General features: G+C 34.7%; 2 protein-coding genes across 2 annotated transcripts in view; one reads left to right on the top strand and one right to left on the bottom strand.

The window, feature by feature from the left end:
- The window catches only part of LOC144371896 (mitotic checkpoint serine/threonine-protein kinase BUB1-like), a 551,680-nt gene that overhangs the window by 215,912 nt on the left and 310,394 nt on the right, over nucleotides 1-25,374 (bottom strand). The window lies entirely within an intron of this gene.
- The window catches only part of LOC144372124 (uncharacterized), a 77,418-nt gene that overhangs the window by 19,032 nt on the left and 33,012 nt on the right, over nucleotides 1-25,374 (top strand). The window contains exon 2 of the mRNA XM_078035533.1: nucleotides 9,426-9,494. Coding sequence (XP_077891659.1) covers nucleotides 9,492-9,494 — 3 coding nt within the window. The 5' untranslated portion in view covers nucleotides 9,426-9,491. The remainder of the gene's footprint in view (nucleotides 1-9,425; nucleotides 9,495-25,374) is intronic.

Genomic DNA, 25,374 nt, shown 5'->3' with positions numbered 1-25,374 from the left:
TGGTCCTGAGGATCAAAGCCAGCACCGCACGCATGCACGTTACCACTTGAGCCACATCCATAATCCAGTAATTTACTTTTACAGTCGTGTTTATATAGAGTAAATGTCAAAGGAAAAGGTGTATTTGAAGCAGTTACATGAGTAAGTTTGCTACAGTGAAAATTTTCGGTATGCTAACAGAAAAGGGACAATGTAAAATTGATATATAATTCAGGTAGCTCTTTTTAAAGAGTTTTATTGAGATATAATTGACATCCAATAAACTTCATGTTTAAAGTGTATGATTTAATCACTTTTGACACATATTTACACCCAAGAAACCATCATAACAATGAGGAGAATGAAAAGATCCATCACCACCCCAAATTTCTATGTTTTTCTCTCCTCATGGTCCTCTGTCCCTTTCTCCAGGCAACCTACTGATCTGCTGTCACTATAGGTTAGTTTACTTATTCTAGTGTGTTATGTAAATTAAATTATATCACATGTACTCTTTTTTTTTTTGGCTCTTTCACTCAGTGTAATTATTTTGAGATTTGTCTCTGTTTCTGATTATACCAGTTGTTTATTCTTTTGAGTGCTCAAAGTATTCCATTGTATGCATGTATCTGTTCAACATTGACAGCCATTTGGGTGTTTCCAGCTTTTGGCTCTTAGAACTAAATATATCTGAACAACTGTATTACAGATCTTTGTGTGGATTTATGCTCGCTTTTCTCTTTGGAAAATACCCAGAAGTGATATAAATAGACGATGTGGTAGGGTATTTTTAATTTTTAAAACTGCAAAACTGTTTTCAAGTTGTCATTTCCTTTTACATTCCTACCAGCAGTGAGTGAAGAATCAGTTGCCCCAAGTCTCCATCTTAAATACTTACTGTGGTAGTCTTTTTAAATTTTATTCCTCTAATAGATACATAGTATTACCTCATTGTGATTTTTAAAATATTTTTTTAGTTGCAGATGTACACAATACCTTTATTTTTTAAATTTATTTTTATGCAGTCTTGAAGATTGAACTGAGTGCCTCATATGTGCAAGGCAAGTGCTGTGCCACTGAGTCACAACCCCAGCCCCTCATTGTCATATTAATTTGTATTTTCCTATTGGCTGATGATGATGTTGAGCATATTTTCACGTGCTTATTTGCCATTCTTTGGTAAAGTATCAAATCTTGTATGCTATTATTTATTGGGGTATTTGGTTTTCTTATTTATTGTTTTAAAAGTTCTTTTTATATACTGGATACAAATTCTTTATCAGATTTATGATATTTTGTCCCAGTCTGACATGTTTTACATTCCCCTAGCAGTCTCTTTCAAAAAACAGATGTTTTTAATTTTGATGAAATTCAATTTACTAATTGTTCTTTAATGCACTTTTGGTATCATATATAAGAACTCTTTGCCTAACCCCAAGTCACAGAAGTTAGCTCCTGTTTCCTTGAGGAGGTTTATTGATTTAGGTTTTACACTTAGGAATATGACCCATTTTGAGTTAATTTCTGTATGTGGTACAAGGCAGGAGTAAAAATTCATCAGTTATTATATATGGGTTTTTAGTTTTCAAGCAACATTTGTTAAAAATGAACATTGTCTCTTTGCTGAATTGCCTTTGTACTATTGACAAAGGAAGTTTTCTGTGTACATGGATCTATTTTGGCCTCTATTTTGTACCATGATCTACTTGTTTATCTTTATATCAGTACCACATTGTCTGAATTACTTTATCTTTGTAATAGTGTTTGTCTTATAATTTTTTTTTTTTTTGCAAAGTTCTTTGGACTGTTCTGGGTCCTTTGCATATGCATTGGAAGTTTATAATCAGCTTACCTGTTCATACAAAACAGCCTGCTGGGATTCTGAGATATTGGATCTATGAATCAACTTGGAGAGAATTGACTTCTTAACATCATTGAGTCTTCCAACAAATGAACATGTTATTTCTTCCCATTTGTTTAGATTTTCTTTAATTTCTCTCAGCAATTTTTTAAAGTAGAAGTCTTTCATATCCCTTTCAAATTTATCTTAAATATTTGACATTTTTGATATTATTATAGCATGTTTAAAAAATTCAATATAAAATTTTTCATTACCAACAGAACAATTCAGTTCTGTATCTAGGTCTTGTATCATGCAGCTTTGCCAAACTCACCTTCTAGCAGTAGTTTTTTTTGGGGGGTATATTTCATTGGATTTTCCTATATAGATAATCTCATCATTTAAAAATATAGCTTGAATTCTTCCTTTCTCACTTGAATGTCAATTTTTTTTTTTTTTTTGCCTTATTAAAGTAAGCAGAATCTCTGGTATATTGTTGGATAGAAATGATGGGAGTGGTCATCCTTATCTTGTTCCTTATATTAAAAGAAAAACATTCAATCTTTTTAAAATTATGTGTGCTGTTAAATATAGGTTTATTTTGTGGATTCTTTTTATCAGAATGAGACTGTTGTATTCCTAAGGTTTTTATTGTTGTTGTTTTTGAACGAAGAATGGGTATTGGATTGTTATTATTTGTTTGCTAATATAATGATGTGCAATATGTTTTGAATGGCAAACCAGCTTTGAAATATTACCATGAATCTCATTTAGTCATGAGGTATTATTCATTTTATATATTATTGTATTTAATTCATTTAAATTTTGTTTGGGAACTGGATGTGGTGACATACACTTATAACCCCAGCTACTCTGAGGCAGGAGGTTCACAAGTTCAAGGCTACGATAGGTAACTAAGTGAGACCCTGTATCAAAATAAAAAGGACTGAGGATGTGGCATTAGCCTAGCCATATTAGAGCATTATCTTAGCATGTGTGAAGCCCTGGGTTCTATCCCTTTTTACAACCCCTCACTCTCCCCACAATTTTGTATAGGATTTTGCACCTGTGTTCATGAGAGGTATCACAACCTCTTGTAATGTCATTGTCTGGCTTTGATAGCAGGTTAATGTTGGCCTCAGAATATGTTAGGAAGTATTTCCTCCTTTTCAGTTTTTTTATAGAATTGGTATAATTTTTTTTCCCTACATGTTTGTTGGAATTTTCCAGTGAAGCTATCTGGATCTGAAAAAAATTTTAAGGGAAGATTTTCAAGCTACCAATTCTCTTAAATATAAACCTGTGACTACTCAATTCAGGTTTTTATTGTAGGTGAGTTTGGTGGTATCTTTTTAGAAATTTGTTGTTTTTATTTAGGTTGATGGATTTATTGGCATATGTCCTTTTCATAACTCTACAAACTGTGGTGATATCATCTTTTCTTTCCTGATATTAGTAATATGTATATTCTCTCTGTTTTCCCTCATTAGCCTAACTGGAGGTTTCCACTTTTTTTTTCTGTCTTCTCAAAGAACCAGTGTTTTATTTATTTATTTTTTTAAATTTTTTATTTATTTTTTATGTGTGTGTGTGTGCTTGGGATCAAGCCAGGGCCTTACACATGGTAAAGACACACCGTACTACTGAGTTATACCCCAGCCCAAGAACCAGCATTTAATTAGTTTATTTTTTCTCTATTTTCTCTACTTTTTTCTGTTGTTTATATATTGATCTTTCCTCTCTTTATTCATTACTTCTTTTTCTCATTTACTCTCTGCATGTGATTTAATTATTTATTTTACCATATTTAAAAAGTTTTATACATAAAATATGCTTCTTTGAAGATTGTGATTTAAATTATTTCCTCCCTGAGACATAACAATATTGAAGCACAGAGAAGTGTGCTGTAGCTCATTGGTAGAGTGTTTCCCTCACATATGAGGCACGAGGTTCAATCCTTAGCACCACATAAAAATAAATAAATAAAGATTTAAAAAAGAGGAACTAGCAGAAACTAATGTTTGGGGTACCTTACTTTGTTGAAATCTGTGGAATAATTTCTGAGAGCAAATCCTAAGTGTTATTTTTTTTGGTACTTTCTTTTGCTTTTTTGCAGTGGCAGGGATTGAACTCAGGGATGCTCTGCTACTGAACTACATCCCCAGTCCTTTTTATTTTGGGGCAGGGTCTCAGTTGCTGAAGTTTGCCTTGAACTTCTCACTCTACTGCCTCTGTCTCCTGGGCAGCTGGGATTATAGGCTTGCACCTGTGTGCCCAGTTTTCCGGTGTTAGTTTTTTTTTAGATGGACACAATACCTTTAATTTATTTACTTATCTTTATGTGGTGTTGAGGATCTACAGGAGAAGAACATGACCCACTGAGGACTGGAATGTAAATAAAATTTTTTATTTCAAAGGGGTTTCCTGGAATTAGTGCTTAATAATTCAATTAGAAATGGTGAACATGAGCCTAATTAACCTAAAGTTGTCATGGCAGAGGATACTTGAGAGTTTTATGTTATCCTACTGTCAGTTCAAAGTCAAGATTTTTTGCGATCTTTTTTTAGATCTTCAAAAAAACTGAAGTTCAAGAGACCCATGCTATTATCTTTTTAGAGAGAACACACTTTTTTCTTTTCCTCCTTCACATCACTTCTAATAAACTCATTGCCTGCCACTCTGATTGATAAGTTTGGAAACATATATCTTGATTAAAAAAAAAGTCTGCATTTGAAGGGGGTGGTCTTCATTCTATCTCAGTTTTTCAGAGTGCCCTAGCCCTGTATCACTAAAAGATCCTTGCCACCCTAAGGGCTATCAGAGACTCCCTGGAGTACCTTCACTTCATAGTTTATACTGCTCTCTAGAGGGAAAAGACACAGGGGATGATATTCACTAGGCCCTCCAAAAGAATTTAGACATGGTGGCTGTTCAAACCTTTTGTTAAGCAGTTATGAAACCCACAAATCGGACAATATAGGAGGTTAGAATGAGGACACATCACACCAGAAATTTTTTAAGGAGGAATTTCAAATCAGATATTGTGATAAGTGTCTGTACCTGGGAAGACAAAGAGCAGAGAAAAATTGTTCTTAGTTTTAAAATTGTCAAGTTACACTTGTCTGCTTTTCTCTCATGTGAAATCCTCACAAAGAGAAACCAAAATCTTTAATCTGACATCCAGTTCTTGGAGAATACTGCATTTATTTGAAATGAACAATAGAAAAAAAGAAACAGTTGATAAGGCAAAGAGGGAATGCTGGCATTAAATATGTGAACAGAGCTGGTGCAATGATGCACTCCTGTAATCCCAGTATCTTAGAAGGCTGAAGCAGGAGGATAATGAGTTCAATTTTGGCTTCAACAAAGATGAGGTGTTAAGCAACTCAGTGAGAATTTTTATCAAAATAAAATACAAAATAGGGCTTGAGGTTTGGCTCAGGGGTCCAGTGAGTGAATACATTTAGTATGACTTGTTATCCAATGACAGATAAATAATCCACTCACTATTGACTGGATGCCACAATTCAATCACAAGATACCAGCTAGTTTCTATGTGGAAAATACCTGGTATCTTATAGACAGTGTGGTGAAGATGTTCCTGCACCTCCTGTCTGACTGGGTCACAGTGTGGTGGATTCTGTGGCAGGGCTGCACCACCATGGGTAATTTTTAGTGTTTTGTTTATGATACTCATGAGATAGATAATAGGGCATACAACAGTCAATAATAAAAGTACATGTGTCCTGAGATTGCAGGAAAATTCCCAGAATGAGATTAAGGATACAAATAAGATATGTCTTTAGATGTATTTTAGTATCTCTGACAATACAAACAATACTGTTATTTCTTAAGATATTCACAGGGAAAAGATTGCAAATCAAGGTTCCTGAGAAAAGCTTAACAATTTACACTAAGCCCCTCATTCTAAAGCCACAACCTATCCAACATACATTCCTTTTACTAACAGAGCCTTCTTTGCCCTACACAGGAATTCATGATGAAAATAGGAAACACATAGTTAATAGTAATAGCAAATGAGTTGAAGTGCAGAGCCTGCTCTTTAATTAAAAATTATAAGGAGATAAGAATTCATAATTTGATGAAGGGCCAAAGAAACTTTTTCAAAAAGCAGTTAAATAGGTCATGTGAAAAAAAGAAAATTAGTTTGGAAAAACAAAATAACGTAAAATTTTATATAGATATATTTTAAAGTCAGTTCAGAGTAGTAGGCTTTTAAGTAATAGGCTTTCACTCTTTTTAAGTGTGTATTACTAGGACTTTAGTTCAGAAGCAAAAAAGCTTACCAATAATAATAGGTATGCTTTAAAGTTAAAAGTTAATAATAGGTCATGATAAAGGTAGTCAAGTTGCATAGTCTAGTACTTAGTGATTGAAGTGAAAATGTAAAAGCTTAATCATGATTGGCAAAGGTTACAGGAACATATTTTAAACAATGTGTTCAATATCTTATGAAGTTAATATATGTCAGAAAAGATTGCAACTCTTGAAAATTATGTAAATGAAATAAGTTTTGGGCTTTGATGCTATTTTAACTACATGAATAAATACCTGTAAAAAAGGTATAAAAATAAAGTCCCCTCTATGGGCCTCAGATCCTTCTGAAGGCTGCTTGTAACTTTCAGCCTGTCATCCTGTCTCCTCTTCTTTTGCTGAGGCCACATATCCTTCAGTACCTAATGCCATTCATACTTCAGGACCCCTGGATTCCTGCTAGGGCTGGACACTGGAAATAATAATTAAAGTATTCTTCATTTAAATTTGAAGTTGACTCTGTTGATGAACTGTATTGAATTGTAGAAAAAAAATCTATATAGACATAATGCCTGTGATTTGTGCTAATATTCTAATAGTACCCCATACCAAAGAAAAAACAGACATCATAATTCTATTATTATGCTCAAGGCAAAATTGCAAATAATTTATTTTTAATTCCTTATCCTCTAGGTTCTGGAATACTGAGAGATCTAGAGACATGGCACTGTTCATCTCTTGTTTATTTTATTAAACTAGAAACTTTGAAATTTTATTTTTGCCCCATTTTTTTGTAGAAGAGTAGGGACAAAGCTGCCTCAGGGAATTACTTATGAGTTGAAGTCTCAAGCTCTTTCTCATAAGGCCAGAGAACAGAAATATTAAATAAAATTTTAAAGTAATTGTGATACTTAATTTTTATATAAATGCACTTCTGTCTGGGCTAGATCTAAATATTGAGAGGAAACTCTGATTCCAAGGCTGTGAGGCATGCCTGTAATATTGTAATATCAGTTACTTGAAAAGCCATCAGAGAAGAATTTGAGACCCTTCTCCAGGACTCTATCTATGTTTCTATTAATCCTTCAGTCTCTTCATCTGTGGTCCTGGGACTTTGTAGTGAATAATACCCATGGATCTGATCTCCAGTTTTTTTTTTTTTCTAATGACAATTGAACTCAGGGGCACATGACCACTGAGACCATATTCACAGCCCTATTTCTATTTTATTTAAACATGTCATCTTGTGAAGGAAAATTTCTAAGCTGATTCTAAGCTGCAAAGCCTGAGTTAAAGTGTAAAAGACCCGGCATTGTAAAGTTTCCAAGCTGCAGAACTTGGGTAAAAAAGTGAAAGACTAGGTATTGTTAAAATTCCTCTGCTACCCCCAGAACCTATAATCCCTGTAGATGTTAGGACAATATCCAAACTGGTACCCCTAGAACCTATAATCCCTGTAGCTGTTAGGACAATATGCGAACTGCCCAGTAAATGTTCCTCCTGATCCTCTGGTTGTTTAATAGCTAAGGGCTCTGAGTAGCTCAGCACGTAGGCAACCAGGCCCCAAATCCAATCAGTTTGAATATGTACCCCGCTTAGAAGTTACCAATCACCCATGCCTAGCCTATTAATGCCACTGAATGTACTAATAATGTCTCAGAGTTGTTGTTCAATTTTCCTGCGCCTCATGATGATTTGTTCTGATGTATGCAAAGCCCCCCCCTCGCCCTCTCCAAAAAGTGTACTTAAGCTCTGCTTGACCTCTGCTCTGGGCTCTGTGCTGCACTATCTTCCTGAGTGAGCCTGGAACCTCAGCATACTGAATTAATAAATCCCCTTTGCCAATTGCATGAAGTCAGTCTCTTGTGTGGTCTCTTCCTCCAACGCTTCGCTGGATCCTTACAATCTCAGTGAGGTTCTTAGTGCCTTGCCATTGCTGAGACTTGCTTTTTACTCACTGTCCTCCTGCCTCAGCCTCTCCAGTTGCTTGGATTACAGGCATGCACCCCTTCATGTTGTGGATCCCCAGTGTTTGATCTACAAAAACAGAGCAAACAAAAACCTGTCTTTGTGTCCTTATTTGATTCTGATCTGGATGAAATTCACTATCACTCAAACAGTAGGCCTACTGTATTAAACAGAAAGTGTAGATATGTAAATCAAATCAGGTTAAATTTAGGAAGCCAATTTTGAGTGAATTTGGAAAGTTGGAGACTATCCCCTGAGGGATATTATCAGGAAACTGCCCCTGCTCCAACATGTTGCCAAGGTAACCTGCCCCAGGAATTTCCCCTCCCTACAGAGAGCTATAAGATTTTTAATGTGTCCTTGTACTCCATCCTGCCCTTTCCCCTTAAACCCACCTATTTCCCAACTTTAGGCCATCCCATCAAGCATTTTGAGGCCTAGACATATCCTCAGGAAGGAGAAAGATAAGGGGGCAAAGGCAAGAGAACAAAGGAAGCCTAGGACATATAAAAAGGGCAGAACACCTTGCTTCTTGAGATACCCTGATACCAGCTATGTCCTGTAAGGATCTGGCGAATCCTTGGAGAAAGAGACCACAAGAGACCAGCTTCATGCAATGGGCAGGAGTGAGTTTATTGAAGAGGATCCTAATTCAGCGCACTGAGGCTCAAGGCTCACTCAGGAAGAGAGAGCGGCCCAGAGCCCTGAGGAGAGGTTCAAGCAGAGCTTAAGTACACTTTTTGAGGAGGGCAGGAGGCTTTGCATACATCAGAACAAATCATCATGAGGCATGGGAATATTGAACAACAACTCTGAGATGTGATTGGCACATTCATTGGTGGGAACAGGTCAGGCAGGGGTGATTGGTCATTCAAACTGATTGGTTAAGGCCCTGTGACAAACTGCAGAGGGCCCTAGGCTAAATGGCCAGTAGGGCATTGTCTTAACTATCTCAGGAATCTGGGTGTAACAGAGGAATTTAATAATACCTAATCTTTTACATTTTAATTCAAGCTTTCCAGCTTAGAAACTTTACCCTTTTAGTCCCACTTCTCCCTTGTGGGAGAAGTCTATGTTACTCTTTTCTAAATAAACCCTGCTTTGTATGCTTGCCTGAACATGCTTCTCTAATGTTCAAACTTCAACATGTGGGAAAGTAAGACTTGTCACCAGTTACCAGTGGTGTCACTACCAGCCTCAATTTTGGAGGAAGTTCCTGAAGCCCTTTTCAATCTGTCTCTTGGGTGAGAACTATCACTATCCAATCAAGACACAGCCAGTGATGAGGGGGCAGACTTCCACAGTGTTCTATTCCTTTTATTTTGGAGTCTACCATTCATTGAATCCATTTCTATGCTTTCAGGTTTCTGTGCTACACTGGAGCTGAAAAAAATATAAGGGGAACACTAAGCATCCTGAAATCCAGGAAATGGTAAGTGTGTGTTCTTATTTTGAGACTGGGTAGGGAGGCTGTTTGAAGCCAGTGGGATTGGCAATGGTGGCTGGAAACTCCTCATAATTGTCTCCAGAGTCTGGTGGGTAGAAGGTCTCTCCTTGGCAGCTTGGCCTTTAGTTTTATCTGACTAGTGGAGCTTAGATCAGTATTTGAGACCTCAAGTCTTTTGTTCCATAATTGTATGGTATTTTCAGGGCCTTCCTGAATTCCTATGTGGGCATCTGTGTGCCATTATCTCAGCATGTCCCCAGAATATGTGGTGAAGACTGGGATAGTCATCAGAAGAAGACCCCAACTTCATTAGTTGTGTTCCTGTGTGAGAGAAGCTGTGGCTTTTTTAGGGACCCCTGTTCTTGTTCCTCCTAAGTGTTTATTGTTGTTGTATACATGTTTATTTATTTTAGACCATGAATTATTCCCAGGGGTGTTTTTCTACTGACCCACATTCTCAACCTTTTTCTATATATTTATGTAGAGACAAGGTCTCACTGAGTTTCTTAGAACCTCACTAACTTGCTCAAGCTGGTTTTGAACTCAGCATCCTCACGCCTGCTGAGCTTTTTAAATGTAGACTAAGAAGTAACTCAAATCCTGAATGGCTATCTGATAGTTTAGCTATTTATAGGTCTGAGATTAAATCCAAAATTTCCAGCTCTCTTTAAATTCTCAAAAGCAGGTTTCTTGCTCAACTTGATTGAGAAAAAATAAAATAAAATAAAATAGATAGTAAATGACAATGGACATCTTATTTAACCACACCTGAAGGTTAATGGATAGATATGTTAATAAGCACCATTAAGGCCTATTAAAATTGAAAGAACTTTTGAGATTCACTTGTGGGAATACCTTCAACCAAATTCTTTGTCCTTGGGGTGAACCCAATTGGAAGTCACTGGAAGGAGGATGGGATACCAAAAGGACAAACTTCAGCCTAGTTGGTAATAAGAATGTCTTTTTCAATACTCATTTTAAATAGATTTTAACCAATGCTCTGCCAAAAAACATATTTAAACTTCGAACCTGACACAGAAAAAATGGGTTCTTGTGCTATCACGCCCTCTTCCACATTTTGGGAATTGTATTTCTTTTTGCTAAAATAAATCCTATTCTTTTTACTATTACCTTCACGGAGTGTCCATAGATTTTATTCTTCAAAACTTGTGAGACAAGATCTTTAGTTTAGTTTCAACATAATTATTTTTTCCCATGTTTTGTTTTAAAGGGATGCTTTATTTATATTTTTTTTTCTCCAAGAACTGGATGGCAATTATAAAAGATTTTGCTTTATCCTTGTGGGACTTTCACATAAGAAAAAAGCAGAAAAAAATAAGATGACATTAAAAATGATGACATTTTTCTTAATAAAATAATATAGTCAATGTGTCCCAGTCACCAGGGGCAAAATTGCAACATATGCAGTAAAGGAGAGAAATAAAAAATGTCCAAATTCTTCTGCCCCTTTCAATGCTTTATTCACTCAAATTGCTCAATGTGAAAGGGTAAAGTTTCTAAGCTGGAAGGCTTGAATTAAAATGAAAAGATTAGGTATTATTGAGTTCCTCTGTTACACCCAGATTCCTGAGATAGTTAAGACAACACCCTACTAGCCATTTAGCATAGGGTCCTGTGCAGTTTGTCACAGGGCCTGAACCAATAAGTTTGAATGTGTACACTCCCCCCCCAGGAATGACCAATCACCCCTGCCCGAGCTGTTCTCACCAATGAATTTGCCAATCACGTCTCAGAGTTGTTGTTCAATTTCCCCACGCCTCATGATGATTTGTTCTGATGTATGCAAAGCCCACCTGCCCTCTCCAAAAAATGTACTTAAGCTCTGCTTGACCTTTGCTCTGGGCTCTGAGCTGCTCTCCCTCCTTGAGTGAGCACAGAGTCCCAGCCCGCTGGAATGGATCCCCAATAAATATCCCCTTTTGCCAATTACATGGAGTCAGTCTCTTGGGTGGTCTCTCCCTCTGACGATTCGCCAGACCTTTACAAATGTATTTATACTCTATAGGTTCTTATTCAAGAAAATAACGATATTGAATGCTTGGCCCTGCAGTAGACATAATTCATTCTCAGCAAAAAAAATAGGTTGATTAATTTACTGCTAAGAATTCTAGATTAATTCTAAACACTGCAAAAGTCACTTAATCATGACAGGCTAGTGATAGACATTCCCTCTGTGTACTAAGTTTAAATGTCATAACAAAATTATTAAGCCTTAGGCTTTTAGTCCAGCAGATGCACACTCACTCAGACCATGGTGACCAGATCCAGAACCAAGGCAGGCTTCTCCTGGCTTGGAGTGGACAGCATGTTGAGGAGAGAACCTTTGGAGAAGTTGTGGCTTTCACCAAAATTCAGATGAAGTGGTAGAGTTTGAGAGATGAGAAAATCATGCAGAGGATCAGAAGAACAATGACAAGTGATGGTATGTCAGGTCCTCATCAGGCTCTCAGCTTGAGTGCATCCTAGTTTCTGCTGGCTAAATCCCTGCTCATTAGCTCTATTATTTATACTAAATTTGGGGGCTTTTAACCTCTCTTTCAATTCTTATTATCTATCATGGGATTTCTCCAGGACATTATTTACCCTGGGGTCAGAAACTTGTGGTCTTGTGGTCTCCACTCTGATTTTCTTGTCTTTCTCTGTTATCAGGCAAATATAGCCTGCCAGATATTTCACTCTCTTTATCAGGTTAAGGGGAAGTAACTTTTTTTTTTTTTTTTTTTTAGGCCATACTGGAGGACTCTTTGGGTGTGCCTGGTGTGACTGCATGTTTCAAACTGGAGTTTTTAAAATGGAGTTGTTTAAGCTCAGGGCTAAGGCCATCCTCACAGTCCCAATTAAAGACTTTTAAAAAATGTAATGGGACCTTAATTGATGTTTTTTACTCCATATATGTAAGACCACTTTATTAAAATGACCTGTAGAAGCATTCCAAACATTTCCAGCAAACATCTTTGTCCTAGTGTGGAGGAAAATAAAGATGGGACTGGACTTGATTTAAACTATAAGGAAGTTTAATCACAAGGGCTAGATTACATAGTGAATCTGAACATCAAAAGCCATGTGACAAACCTGGTACATTTAAAAAAAATAGTTATCAATGGACTTTGATTTTACTTATTGATATGTGGATCTGAGGATTGAACCCAGTGACTCAACATGCTAGGCAAGCACTCTGTTACTGAGCTGAAACCCCAGTCCTAACCTGATACATTTTTAATAACCTGTTTTACATAGACATTAACCAGTAGCTTTAATACTTTTTCCATATCTGTTTGGATTGAATTAATAACCCAGAAATCAGTAATTTTATCTCCAACTGTGGTTTCAGATATCACACTGTGTGAGTTAAGATTCCCCTTTAAAGAACTTAACTCTGTGTTGTGTTCTCATTCAAACCTCCCATATTTGCCAAGTCCTTAGTTTTAGAACAGTCTGACATAAGGTGTCCACAGATATCAATGTCTCTTAGCCTATTTAGAAAATATCATTATCTGAGTCTTGTCTTCTAGAGATCAGTTTGAACTATAAGTGTAGCATCTAAGGGGAGTAGTTCAGTGCTATGAAGCTGGAATGAATCTTTTGATGTTCCTTTCATCTAAAAAGATATTTTTTTGGGGGAGTGCATACTAGAAATTAAACTCAGAGGCACTCCACCACTTAACCTCATCTTCAGCCCTATTTTACATTTTCTTTGGAAAGAGTTGCTTAGTGCCTTACCATTGCTGAGGCTGCTTTGAACTCTCCATCCTCTGCCTCAAACTCCCAAGCCCCTGGGATTAGAGGTATTTCCCACCATGCCTGGCTGGCATTTTATTTATTTTTGATTAGATACTGTGAATAAAGCTACAATAAAAATGTAATTGCTGTTATTTCTTTGAGAAAAGTTTTCCAATTCATTTAGATGTATACCCAGAAATATTATTACTGGATTATATGGCATTTTTTAGCCAGATTTTTTAATATTATTACTACTACTATTATTATTATTATTATTATTATTATTATTAGTTTGGTCACTATAGATTAACCCATGGGCACTTTGTCACTGTGCTATACACTAACCTGTTTCCCTTTTTTTGAGACAGCATCTCATTTGGTTACAACCTTGCCAAATTGCTGAGACTGTTCTTAAGCTTGAGATTCTCTCTTGCTGTACTCCTGAGCCACTGGAGTATAGGCATATGCAGCCTTGCTTTTCTACCCAAAATTATTATTAGTGGATTATATGTCATTTTTATCTTGAGCTTTTGAACACTGTTTTCAAAAACTATATTAATTTTCACTAATATTTTTACATGTATATGTACACTGGCATAATTGTAATCTTTCAGAAATTGTTCACCTTAGTTGGTTTTGCACTGGGAGATAAACCCAGGAGTGCAAACCACAAAGCCAAATCCCCAGTCCTTTTTATGTTTTATATTAAGACAATGTCTAACTAAGTTACTTAGAGGCTTGCTAAGAAGCCAAGAGTGTCTTTCAAGTCACAATTATAAACCTCTGGGATTACAGTCCTCTGCCACCTCCCTTGGCTCTCAGATTTTACCTAAAGACATTTTAGGAGCATTGCAGAGGGCACAGAAAATTGATTGAATTCATACATTTAATCCCTGAGGCAAGTTTATGTGAAGTAGCCAGTGTAGGAGTGTTCTGTAAAGATTTATTTGAATAAACAGATTTGTGGTTTCTGATTTCTCATATTTGTTATCATAGTCCATAAAGGTGAGAGAAATACAATGTAATTTATTGGTTTTCAGTCTATGTAGACTTGCACATTCTCAGTCTCTTTTGCTTCCAGAGCTTAGAAGTTCAAAACATAGTAACTTGAACAAAAGATGTTTAAGTTTAGAAATTTAGTATACAAGCAAACTCCTCCTAGGAGCAATTGGTAGTTCAGGCTTTATTACTGGAGTTAGCAGGGTTGGGGCTGGGCTCATGAACTGCTAGAATTTTACTCAGGATACCAGGGGGTTTATTGTATTTTCTCCTATTATATCCACAATAAAATCTAGGGAGAATATCATCTGAAAGCAACAGCAATTGGGAAAATATGTTGGCAAATGTTTTCTTGAGATAAATAACAACTTTGATATTTGGCCTTGATCCCAGTTGATAAAACACTGCAGAGGCTTTCATTGCCCCTAGAAATCACCATACATTCTGTGGCTTAGACACTTCTGTATCACTATTTCCACACTTCTGTTTACTGTGGGTGATAGTGGCCATTGGGGATTTGTTCTCATATGCGGTTAATTTGCTCAAGACTGGGCTAATACTCAGTGTACCCCAGATTTTCATTCTGATTTAAGGTAACTATTTTCTAAATTGCTGAATGTATTTCAGTCTCTCTATTCATTTATAACTTTGTGAAAGAGACACTCAGAACATGAGTAGCTTTTTATTAATTATATTTTTAGATGGAGGAAAACTCTAGAATTTTAATATTCTGCCTTATTTTTAACATCATCCCCCATTAACATATGCCTTTTATAAATTGTGTTTCTAAGTTTGGAACCAAGTACCTTGCAATTTCTGCACACACACACTCTACTTGTACATTGTGCTACTTGTCCCAAATTCCAACTTCATATTGGATAATTTTACTATTCATGTCTAATATTATTTTTCATATTGATAGTTTTTATTTAGGTCTTCCTATTGCTCTTAACAATGCAAAAAACTGACATATTTGTGGATTCAGATTTGGATAATTTATGATTCATTTGTTTGTATTATTGCAATACAGTTTCATAGTATACATTAATGTCACAAAACAATAGCAACTTTATTTGGTCTTAAAAATAGAAGGTTTTTGGCTATTTTACATATTTATTTCTACATAAATTTCAAAAGAACAATTAATGCATACTAAAATTTTAATCGGAAAATATTATACATTAAACTGAGATAAATGGTTTTCTTTGTAATTATGAGTTTTATTTACACACATGGTGTATACAGTGGAACATTTTATGTCCTCTGTAAATTTTTGTTTTGTGATAAATTGCACATATTTTCCTTAAAAGCCTCTCTCTATATAATGTGTTACACAGATATCACCTGTATATAATACTTATGCAATATTTTGTTCTGTCAATTAAACTGAATAAAATTATGTTGTGGGGACAAATGATGCAAGTCATGGGAGATAACAGGAAACAGTTTTCTTTGGCTACAGCCAGGTTCAGAGGGCATAGCTTTTCGTATACTCAATCAAACACCTTAACTCCAAGTTTGGGTAGCTTCAAAGTTCTATACCCAGCATATAATTGGAGTGCTCAGAAGCTCACAGTCTGCAGAAGTTCACATAAAAGCAGTTTTTTTTTCTTTCACTTTTCTCAGCAAGTTAACCCTTTAAGGATTGCACCTGAGAAGGAAAGAGATTCTTCTCCCCTTTCTTTGCTTCTCCTGCCTGCTATTACTAGGGAGCCAAATTGGTAACTTCTCTTATCTTAGAAATGTAAACAGATGTGTGAAGCACCAGCTCCAGGCAAAGAGGCCTTGTTTACATGTTTTTTTTTTTTTTTTTTACAAACTACTCTACTGGATACATGTTTGTGAGAAACTAGAAAGTGGGTGTAAAGTACCTGGAGTGCTGATTTCATCCCAGCCATTGGCCAATTAAAACAGGGCAACATTGAAATTGAAAATTTATCTACATTGAACTCTTTTGTAGGAACTCTTAGTTGTGGCTGGAAAAAATACCCTTATGCTATTTATTTTTATGTGGTGCTGAGGATGGAACCGAGGGTCTCATATGTGCCAGGTGAGTGATCTGCCACTGATCCAGAACTCCAGCCCATCTTTGTACCACTGAACAAAAAAAGTTTATTTCTTAATGTTGCCCAATTTATAATTTTTAACATATTTACGTAACTTTCTGAAAATAAATAACTGCTCTGTTTTGTGGTTCTTAAGATTTAAACCAAAGTTGCCATTACACTCATCAACATCCCCAGGCATTTTTAAAAAATCTATTTATTTTTATATTTTTTTATTTTCTTTTTTTTATTGGTTGTTCAAAACATTACAAAGCTCTTGACATATCATATTTCATACATTAGATTCAAGTGGGTTATGAACTCCCACTTTTACCCCAAATACAGATTGCAGAATCACATCGGTTACACATCCACATTTTTACATAATGCCATCTTAGTAACTGTTGTATTCTGCTACCTTTCCTATCCTCTACTATCCCTCCTCCCCTCCCCTTCCATCTTCTCTCTCTACCCCATCTACTGTAATTCATTTCTCTCCTTATTTTTTTTTCCATTCTCCACACAACCTCTTATATGTAATTTTGTATAAACATGAGGGTCTCCTTCTATTTCCATGCAATTTCCCTTTTCTCTCCCTTTCCCTTCCACCTCATTGTCTCTGTTTAATGTTAATCTTATCCTCCTGCTCTTCCTCCCTGCTCTGTTCTTAGTTGCTCTCATTATATTAAAGAAGACATTTGGCATTTGTTTTTTAGAGATTGGCTTGCTTCACATAGCATAATCTGCTCTAATGCCATCCATTTCCCTGCAAATTCCATGATTTTGTCTTTTTTTAGTGCTGCGTAATACTCCGTTGTTTATAAATGCCACATTTTTTTTTTTTATCCATTCGTCTATTGAAGGGCATCTCGGTTGGTTCCAAAGTCTAGCTATTGTGAATTGTGTTGCTATGAACATGGATGTGGCAGTATTTTTGTAGTACGCTCTTTTAAGGTCTTCAGGAAATAGTCTGATAAGGGCAATAGCTGGGTTAAATGGTGGTTCCATTCCCAGCTTTCCCAGGAATCTCCATACTGCTTTCCAATTGGCCGCACCAATTTGCAGTCCAACCAGCAATGTAGAAGAGTACCCTTTTCCCCACATCCTTGCCAGCACTTGTTTTTGTTTGTCTTCATAATGGCTGTCAATCATACTGGAGTGAGATGGTATCTTAGGGTGGTTTTGATTTGCATTTCTCTGACTGCTAGAGATGGTGAGCATTTTTTCATGTACTTGTTGATTGATTGTATATTCTCCTCTGAGAAGTGTCTGTTCAGGTCCTTGGCCCATTTGTTGATTGGGTTATTTGTTATCTTATTGTTTAATTTTTTTTTTTCTCTCAGCAAGAGAAACAATAAGAGAGGTAAATAGGGAGCCTACATCATGGGAACAAATTTTTACTCCTCACACTTCAGATAGAGCCCTAATATTCAGAGTATACAAAGAACTCAAAAAATTAAAAATCTATTTATATAGAGACAGGTTGTTGGCAAGTGGCCAAGCTAACCTTGAAATTTTAACCTTTCTGCCTTAGTCTTCCAAATAGATGGCATTAGAGGCAAGTACTATGACAATTTCAATATAAATCCCTTTTATTCATGCTGGGGATTGAATGCAGGGGCAACTGACAAATGAATCATATTCCTAGGATTATTTAAAATTTTATATAGTGACAGTCTCACTGGGCTATTTAGTGACTATTTTTGTTGTGGCTGACATTGAACTCATAATCCTCCTGCTTCAGTCTTCAGAGTTTTGGGATTGCAGGCATGTGCCACCACACCTAGCATAAATTCCTTGTTATAGTAACTTTTGCAGATATATATGGGTTATTGAATCTAGGGGTGGTATACCCTTAAGCCACAGCCACATACCCAGGCCATTCAATATTTTATTTTGAGACAGAAACTTCCTCATGGTGGTCATGGCCTTCCTGTGTTGACGAGGCTTTCTTTGAACTTTTGGTTCTTCAGCTTCTACCTCCCAAGTCATTGAGATTATTTGTGTAATACCATCCACAGATATATTTTATTTTTATATTGAAGTGTATTATACTTCTGAAAATGAGTTTCTTCTGGTATTAATAAAGCATATAATATAGTTTTTCCCCCAAATAATTTCTTGTCCCAATGATTTTTTTGGAAAGAATGTCATATTTCTATTTCTGCAATGCACTGCAAACTTTCTCTAAATTCCAAGTTTCTTGTTGTTTGTTTTGTTTTGTTTCATTTTCTTTTTCTTAATAAAGGTTCTGTGTTACTTACACACATCTATTTATTCATTTTATTATAAGGTATCTAATTATTTCTATAAGTTCATATTGTACAACAATGTGTGGTAAAATTCATCTTGTTCAGTGATGTGCTTGAAGTAAATATAATATGTAGCCTGAACATTTGGCAATACAAAATTCTAGATGTCAGTATTCTCTATGACATATAAAAATAAATAAAATAAATTTAAAAAAAAGTTAAAATTTTAAAGTTCTTTTTTTGCAATGTATACCTATTATTAAATGAGGCATATTTGGTACAGGTACATATATATTACTTTTATATACAATTAATATTTTATTGCTACATCTCAAATTAATCATATCTCTTTCAATTTAATTTGTCTTTTGGAAGCACCCACACATGTCACTCTACACAGATGTACATTTTTTGTGTTGTGAAAATTTTGCTTTTGCTTAGTATGTTCTGCCATTTACTCTCCTTTTTATGAAATTGTCTTTTAAAAATTATTCATTTTCATGAATTTTAGATGTTTTATTTTAACTAGTGAAGTCTGTAGATTTTCTTTTTATCCTCAGATTTAGGTGCATTCCACTATATAAAGTTTTAATGTTGTGTAATTGACCTCTAATATTCTGTAAAATTTACCCCCAATTCTGAGCCCTCTGGACTATTGATGTCTGAATGGAAAAAAATCTCAAAATTATTCATGCACAAAGCAGAAAATAAATGGAGCAGAATAAAAGACTGGTGGATGCTAAGTATGTAGGTGACATTATTATTATTTTTTTAAAGTATTGGTGGAGGGGCTGTGTTTTTGGCTCAGCTCTACATTTTTGACCTAGCACATAAGAGGCCCTGTGTTTGATCATCAGCACCACATAAAAATAAATAAAATAAAGATATTGTGTTCAACTACAACTGAAAATAAACACATTAAAAATTGTGGAATATATGAGGGTAGGGAGAAAAAGATCAATGAAAAAAAAAACTTGAGCAGCAGAAGGGTTCAGATGCAACAAGTCTACAATGGCATTATGAGGTTACAGGGGTAGTGTTCTTGGAAGCAGCAATAAAATTTGGGGAGAAGGAAAAAGGTAACTGTTGCACTATACCCAAGTAAGAGAGTCAGGTGAGTGGGTTCTGTTTTTAACTTTTCCCATCTAGAAGTGGGATTGACAGTTCATAAGTTATGCCTCAGTAAGTAGTAGAATACCATATCGAAGTACCTTTACACTTTTTCAAGGTTACAAGCTCTCTTTTACAATTTCAGTCACTTTACATCTTTGTACTTTTTAGTTATTCATTCATTCATTCAATTATTTATTTGTTTATTTACTCACTTTTTTCTTGTCATCGTTTTTACATTCCTAGTGATTATATAATGGCATAAATATCCTGAATTTTAACTTATCTAATATTGGTTTATGTGTTTATGTATATACTTATTATTTGAACAATTTCCCCCTTGCAAGCCTGATTTATATTAGATCTTAATCTTGTTTTATAAATACTTGATAAAATACATTATTTTAAACAGCTTAAGGATCTATCTCATGAGCATAATTCCAATCACAAACTAAAGTGGGCATCTGGGTCAATTAAAAGCTGTGTCAAATCTCCTCTTTGTTCCTATTTACACCTAAAATAGGACTCCTGTCTCACTTGTATATATTTGAGAGCATACTAATTTCTGAATTCAACATTTAATAAATGTAGATGGGTTTTCATCAACAATCTCACTATTGTTTTAAAATTGTTTAAATCCTTTACCCTGAAAGTTTCACTGATTATCACCCCCCCCCTCTCTCTCTCTATCTCTCTCTCTCTCTCTCTCTCTCTCTTTCTTTCTTTAATATTACAGATTGAACCCAAAAATGCTTTTCTGCTAAGAAACATCCTCAGCCCTTTATAAAATATTTTGTATGGAAAAAAGGTTTTCGGGAGTTTCTTAGAGCCTCACTAAGTTGCTGAGGTTGCTGCCTTTGAACTAGTGATCTTTCACCCATAGCCTCAGAAGACTCCAGAATTATAGGGATGCACCACTGCATACAGCTTTTGATATTCTCTTTAAAAAATCAGTCACAACTCTAATAATTGAAATTGCATTTACATCACTCTTTTCTAATGCAGAAATATATTACCATCTAAAATATTTTTTGAAACAAATTTATAAGATGACTACTATTTTATTCCCAGAGTTTATTCTGTTACCTCTTTAGGATTGATAAATGGTCTTCTTTCTCTTCTTTCTATTTCTTAGATATGTGTGTCTCTTGTTATCAAATGGGTCTATGATAAGTGTGTTGAAAAATATGATTCTAAACCAATCACAAATCCCCACATTTCAAGAGTATTGAGAACAGAAAAAGAACAATATTCATAACTAATGAATCACTTTCAGTGGAAGCATAGTACCAGTGTCCGATGTGGAATGCAATCAAGAGGCTTCATTGGTAAGGTGGTGTCAGAACCACCACCCTAGAGATTTGGGGACCTCTAAAGCACCATGTCCATATTATAATCTTCTACTCACCTTTTAAATACAGTTACTGGTGCTTGCATAAAAAATAAAACACTATGTATAAGAAAGGTGAATGAGAATTAAATCCTCTGGCGGCACCAAGGTTGATCTTTAACTCTAGTTGATAATTAGTAAATTAAGAAAGACCTTCAATAGCCCCATCATTCCCAACTACATGGAATAGAACATTTAGATGTACTGAACTGAAATGACAAAAATGAATTTCATGGAGGTGGTATCAAAGAAATTTTAATGGCAGAATCCTGGAAATGTGGGATAAAAATAAAAACATACATATACAGTTAAACAGAGAAAAAGGTAAATGATGAGCTCATAAATGCAGAGGTAAATTCAGTGTACATGAGTTGTATGTACAAGGTAATGATAACACATAAAAGATGAAGAAAGTAGTAATTGAGGTGATACAGAACTCTATAATTGTGGGGAATAATAATAAAATTTAATAAAAATAGATACTGTTATATCCCTTTGGATATGCCTCTTTCCTCTGCTGTTCATCTGAATTTGATTCTCTCAAATAAGCTTAGCTGGGTAAAGTGCTTTCTGAATTTTTGTTGTTTTTTGTTTTGTTTTGTTTTGTTTTCAGGATTTTGTCAGCTATGTCTTGTAATGCCCAGTTCTGAACTTACTTTTGTTGCTCTTTTACAACTATTATCATCTGCAGAGGCACAAACCCAATTCACTCATTTTGTTCAATGAACTGACTTTTTTCTATCTTTGCAAACAATGTTTGGAATAGTCAGTCTATTGGAGGGTCTTCCATATCATATAATATGGTTCTCAGACCCTGTGGGAATTGAGGGTATTTACCTGCTACGTTACTATCATCTTCCCTGTGAGAAAGTTTGCCTAACTTTTGTGTTTTGAGTACTCCAACAACTCAGAAGAGAAGAATTTGTGGTCACAAGCTAAAGAATACTAGAAGCTACGAGATTTGAGAAAATGCAAGGAATAGTTTTCTCTTAGACTTTTATAGGAAGTATGGCTATTTCATCACTTTGATAAAAATTCATATACTCACCATCACTCACACTGTGAAAGTCTTGTATTTAAACAATCCATAATTATAAAAATAATTTCTGGTAATTTCATTTCAATAATTGACTTAATTCTTTTTTTAGCCATACTAAAATCAGGAATTACTGCAAATTAAATATATGTATTCAAATTTCCATCATGATAATGTGATCAGCATTAAGTAGTAATTAAGAGAACATTGAACAAAGTTGCTATAAAACATGATTGAAACTTCCTTGCCTTTTAAGAGTGTCAGAAACAGGTTGAAGAAGCAGCATTAAATTTCTGAATAGTATGTAAGTGTATTTGTGATTCATTTTTCAGTACCAGTTTCCAGGGCTGGGTATAGCTCAGTTGGTAGAGTGCTTGCCTTGCATGCACAATTCCTGGGTTCAATCCCTAGCACTAGGAGAGGGAGAGGGAGAAATGCCAGTTACTTTGTGATGTATCTTATTGGTGTTCTTTAATAAACTATTCTTTTCATGTTAGACACTCACATGTTCTCTTTGCTTTTAGTTACTTCTAATAACTTCTATCTTAACTATTATTTTCTCATGAGTCTAATAGGGATACATTGTATTATTTGGAACTAAAAACACTGATTTTCACAAAACGAGGTTTTCTACTATTATATATATTCTGATCATTCTTATTTTATGTTTTGGAGATTGGCTGTTACATTTTCACCTTTTTAACCTAATCAATTTAAACTTGGTCAATTTGTTGGCTAGTTTCCTATCATTTGTTTCATCAAGAGAATGTAATTTGCTTAATTTTATAGTCCCATTCTCTAATTTTCTACCTCACTGATATTAATTTCTTCAAAGTTTCCCATCAAAGTCTCTGATTGGTGGTGGGGGTAACTAGAAACTAAACTCAGTGGTACTGGAGTACTGAGCCTCATACCCTGACCTATTTTGTATTTTATTCAGTGTCAGGGCCTCACAGATTTGCTTAGTGCCTTGTTGCTGAGCATAGCTTTGAAATTGAAATCCTCCATCCTCAGTCTCCAGAGTTACTGGGATTATAGGCTTAAGCCATTTTACCCAGCTAGATCTTGTATGTTTTAATTTGATGTCATTTTAAACTTGCAAATACAACTATGTTGCACTTACAGAAATATATTTCCATTCATTATATTAAACTATTATAGTAGTAGTAATTTTTTTATGGGGGTAATGTTTCTCTTTAATTTTTCTGTTATACTTACTAAATTAAATATATATATACATTTTAGTGTCATATTATTGGTACTAACATAATATATAATTTAATATTTTTGTAGCTATCTTGTAACTACAAAAATTTAATATTTTTTTCAGCATTTAATATTTTTATAGCTATCTTGTAAATAAAAATAAATAAGCTTATATTTCTTCAATCTTATATGACCCCAATGTAGCTAGTTTCAGACAGACATTTTAGTTTTTGTACTCAAATTTGTCATTTTATGATCAGTAAGCCAAAGACAAAGTTTAGATTCATTCAAAATAGAATCATTTAATTGTATTTATTCAGGTTATCATCACATCTGATAAGCCTATAAAGAACATAGTAGTGTGCCAACTTCATAGGCGATTTTGAGTTGTTTTAGTAATTAATATGTTACCACAATGTGTCCATTAGAAACAGCTCATAATTTACTCAGTGTACATTCTTTAAAATATGATCTTTTGAGAGACCTTTAGCATGAAAGCATGATGATATACATGAACGTTTTGCCCAGCAGAACTAATGAACAGGAAAAAAAAAAATCTATTTATAATTTCTGGTCCAGAAATGTAGCTCAAGAAAATAGACAAATAAAGGTACAAAGAAAAGTATAAAAGGCAATAAAAATAAACATTTTCTACTTTCTTAATGGATATTGAAAGCAACGTATAAAACTGCATATTTAGAATATGTCTCTAGTACCTCAAAAATTAAAAAAAAAAAACTCACACTATGTGGAAAGCATTCTAAGTATTCTTCTTTATATTATTTGACACATATTTTGGGGTTTCTAAAGAAAAACATGTGAAAAATAGAGAGTGTCTCAGATGTTAGTGTTTAATATTTTTATTCATCACACACACACACACACATACACATTTGGCTTTGTATAAAAATCCTGGTTTAATTTCTACTAATTTACACTTTTTTTTAGAATTCAACCAAAGGCCTCAGGATGTGTATCTTCTAGTCTGGCATGTACTTAGTGCCACATTAGTTATTCACCAGTGGAAATCAGCCCTCATATGGGCTGAGGAGAAACTATCATTCAATTTCATTTAATCCAGGTTTTTTCTTAGTGAATATGTAGGAGCAATGCTCTGTTCTGAATTCTGTAAGCCCACCAACTTAACTAAGGCACTGCTTGATTAATTAATTATTTAATTAATTGGTTATTTTTTAATTGTATTCTGGAGTTGACATAAGTAAATATGTGGGTCTTTATTTTATTCTTCTTATTTTTATTTTTCTTTGTAATGGGGATCCAATCTATCAGTGCTTTATAATTGAGCAAAATCATGTCTTCTTATGTTGTCCAATTTGTTTTGTACTTTCATTAGTATCAGTAATTAAACCCAGAGAAACTTAACCACTGAGTTAGTTCAAAAACTTTTTTTGTTGTTAAATTTCTGTGGTTGCCTTTAACCTTGAGAATTACCTGCTTTTGCCTTCTGAGCTACTTCTTATTACAGAAATTCACCATCATAACAAGGAGTCTTGTTCTTATTGGTTGGCCTCACCATCACAACTTACTAAAATTATAGATGTACACCATCATGCCTGGTGTTTGCTGAGCAAGTGAGGTACTAGGTTCAATTCTCAGCATCACATATACATAAATAAATGAATAAAAGTCCATCCACAAAGCATGTATATATATATATATAACACTGGTTATTAAACCCATACTATTATAATAATTAGGCTTCATTAATCTGGATAATGAACTAAAAGTAATGTATATATCCTGGTCTCAGGGGATTATAATTCTTCAGTTATTTACAATATATATCATGTACCTTTCATTTGCAAATTTAATTCATCTCCTTCAAGTAGAAATTAAAATTGAGGCTAACCAACATTTAGTGCAGATTTTTTTTCACCTAAGAACTAAGTGCTAATTTTGTAATTTAAAGAACTATTAGAAAATTAATTCATTTTTAATAAATTTCAGGTATTAGTTATTTTAGGGGTTTTGGTGATTGACCCCATTTACACTGTACCAATGAGTCACAGCCTGAGTATTTTCAATTTTAAGACATGGTCTCTCTATGTTGCATAGGACATCACTA

This window comes from Ictidomys tridecemlineatus, chromosome Y (genome assembly GCF_052094955.1).
Source record: "Ictidomys tridecemlineatus isolate mIctTri1 chromosome Y, mIctTri1.hap1, whole genome shotgun sequence".
Taxonomy (NCBI): Eukaryota; Metazoa; Chordata; class Mammalia; order Rodentia; family Sciuridae; genus Ictidomys; species Ictidomys tridecemlineatus.
Note: the sequence above shows the minus strand (reverse complement) of the source record. Positions and strands in the feature narration are given on the sequence as shown.